This window comes from Miscanthus floridulus, chromosome 10, assembly GCF_019320115.1.
Source record: "Miscanthus floridulus cultivar M001 chromosome 10, ASM1932011v1, whole genome shotgun sequence".
NCBI classification, from domain to species: Eukaryota; Viridiplantae; Streptophyta; class Magnoliopsida; order Poales; family Poaceae; genus Miscanthus; species Miscanthus floridulus.
In genome coordinates this window covers 50,421,811-50,424,129 of record NC_089589.1, presented here as the reverse complement: position 1 = coordinate 50,424,129, position 2,319 = coordinate 50,421,811, and the positions used below count along the sequence as shown (strand labels likewise).

Genomic DNA, 2,319 nt, shown 5'->3' with positions numbered 1-2,319 from the left:
CCAACCAAACGACTTTCAACTTTTCCCACAACTCTTAGCTCACAACAGCTTTTCCACAGCCCATAGCTCACAACAACTTTTTTAAAAGCCACAGCTCAACTAAACAGGGCCATAATTTTTCTGCAAATTACAAGGGTCAAGTCCTCCTCTGACTGCTCTTCATTGTCTCCTTCTAACATTTGTGAAAACATTTCCTCTGGGAGTGCTATCATTGTGTGCTTGATCCTGAAACCCATAAATGCAATGCTAGCTTTTAAGTATTATTCGAATATCACTACTTCATAACAGGAAAATGTTGTATGAGTGCAATAAAGTGCATGAGAAGTGTACCTAAGTTCCAGATCCATGGTACTAATATTTTCTCCAATTTTCATAGTCTGGTTGCAAGATATTACAATGGAACCTCCAATGGGACAGAACTTCATAGAAGCAAATAGGAAGTCGAACAGGACATTCTGCAGTAGCTGCATTAAGTTCGGATTATGAAGCCTTTGCTTGCGAAATTTCTCTGCAAGATCGGTAGATACTCTGATCCCTTTTCCTTGACAAGCTGGCCGTACTTCACTTATTGCGGCCTCCAGCATGTCTTGTAACACAAGTTCACCCATCTAGAAATCCATATGACTTAACCTGTGAGCCCAGCAATATAATGGAACATTATTAAGCCAATGGTCCTTACAACATTGATGTAAATCAGATAGAAAAACTCCTAGCTTGCTATGAGAGCTTAATAAAAACAAATGAAGAAAAAAATGGTACGTCATGGAGAACAAAACCTTTAACCTTTTTATCATACTTCTGTGTCACATCTGCTTCTCCAATTCTAGCTCCTTATTTATGTGGACAGCAAACACTTGTGCTACGAATTCACATGAATGCCGTAGCGAAGAGGGGACATGTCTAGGGCTCATATGCTGGCAAACAATGAGGCCCCATAGCTTCTTCCTCAGGCGCCGCCATTCTGTTGGTTGTTCATGCTTGGCATCAGAATATTCTCCATTTTTTTATTTATCACAACAGCCATTACTAGAGAGGCAACCGATTTCATGTTCTTCATATACTGAAGGTGACAACTTTGTGGCACCCCATTAAAAGGGAGTTCCTCGTCTTTGATAGTCTTCACTGGCCTCATAGAGCAGTCACATATCATTTGAACTTGGTGCTTCATGAAAAGAATCCTGGCGGCTTGAGGGATATCAGTGGCTGGATAGTGTAGGCCAATAAATGGTTCAAGACCAGGTTCTCTAACCTCAGCAATGATCTCACCATGATAATCTTCATGGAACTTGTAAGCCATGACTCTATCATATCCCACTGTCAAAGATTTCTTGTACCAAAGAATTGCACACGACCTCCATGCTCCCACCTGGCACTGACTGGATCTTTGATACTGCCGGCGCCGCAAGCATGTAAGACTGCAGCAAAGCCCATGCAACAGCAGTAGAAATTTCAGAAGGCTTCACTGGCTCAAAATCAACCACTAGACAACCAGTACCAGTCACCTTATGGGCAATGGCATAAAATAGCTTGCCCGATGATCTGCATTCAACTAGGACTGGATTCAAAGAAGAAACATCAGCAGACCTTAGTACCTTGTGTAGTGATGTGGCACTATATTCCACGAAAAGTGACAATGCATTCGTCCCAATGGACAACATTGGGGATTCATAGATACTTGGCTCTGCATGGCTGATTGTTTTAAGCATCTCGGGTGCATTTTCACTGAATGCAATGACATTGAGGCTCATTACATCAAGCACCAACAAGCAACCAAATGGCTGCAAGTAGGCTGTATCCTCCTCTGAATGCTCCTGCTGTAGATTTGAAGTGGTCCCCTCTAACAACATGGGGTAATCAAAGGAATCACCATAATCTTCATATTTTGTGCCAAGTTCAGCATCAAGGGTTATTTGTGCTGACATCCTTGCTAGGGAACTCTGCCGGGTTGTGTTGCAAGAATTGGAGAATTGGGTAGGTTTTGACGAAAACATTTTGTACCTCAAGTATATGATCCACTCAAAGGTACTACCAATTGTACCACTCCTGCTTGATAACACATCAAGTGAGTAACCACTATTGGAATTTGAAAAAACAAAAGACTTATTTAGTGTACTACAAGAATATACACTCAAAATTAAGTAATGAAAAAGCCCTTGACAAGACTATATACAGTGTAGAAGACTAGCAGTACATTGGGGAAGATATAAACCCTTTGTTCGTAGTGCAATTTATTTATTAGATGTGTTTGGGAAGGCATAGTGCTATAGTATTCCAAATATTTTCGTCAACAAAATAGTATTCAAAAGCTTATTCTTAGCA

General features: G+C 40.8%; 1 protein-coding gene across 1 annotated transcript; it reads right to left on the bottom strand.

The window, feature by feature from the left end:
- Positions 1 to 803: 803 nt before the first annotated feature.
- LOC136490200 (phytochrome A type 5-like) lies at positions 804 to 1,991 on the bottom strand. Its single transcript, XM_066486676.1, is given in 3 exon segments — positions 804 to 1,004; positions 1,007 to 1,316; positions 1,318 to 1,991. Coding segments are annotated over 3 exon segments (1,185 nt in total).
- Between the last annotated feature and the right edge of the window lie 328 nt (positions 1,992 to 2,319).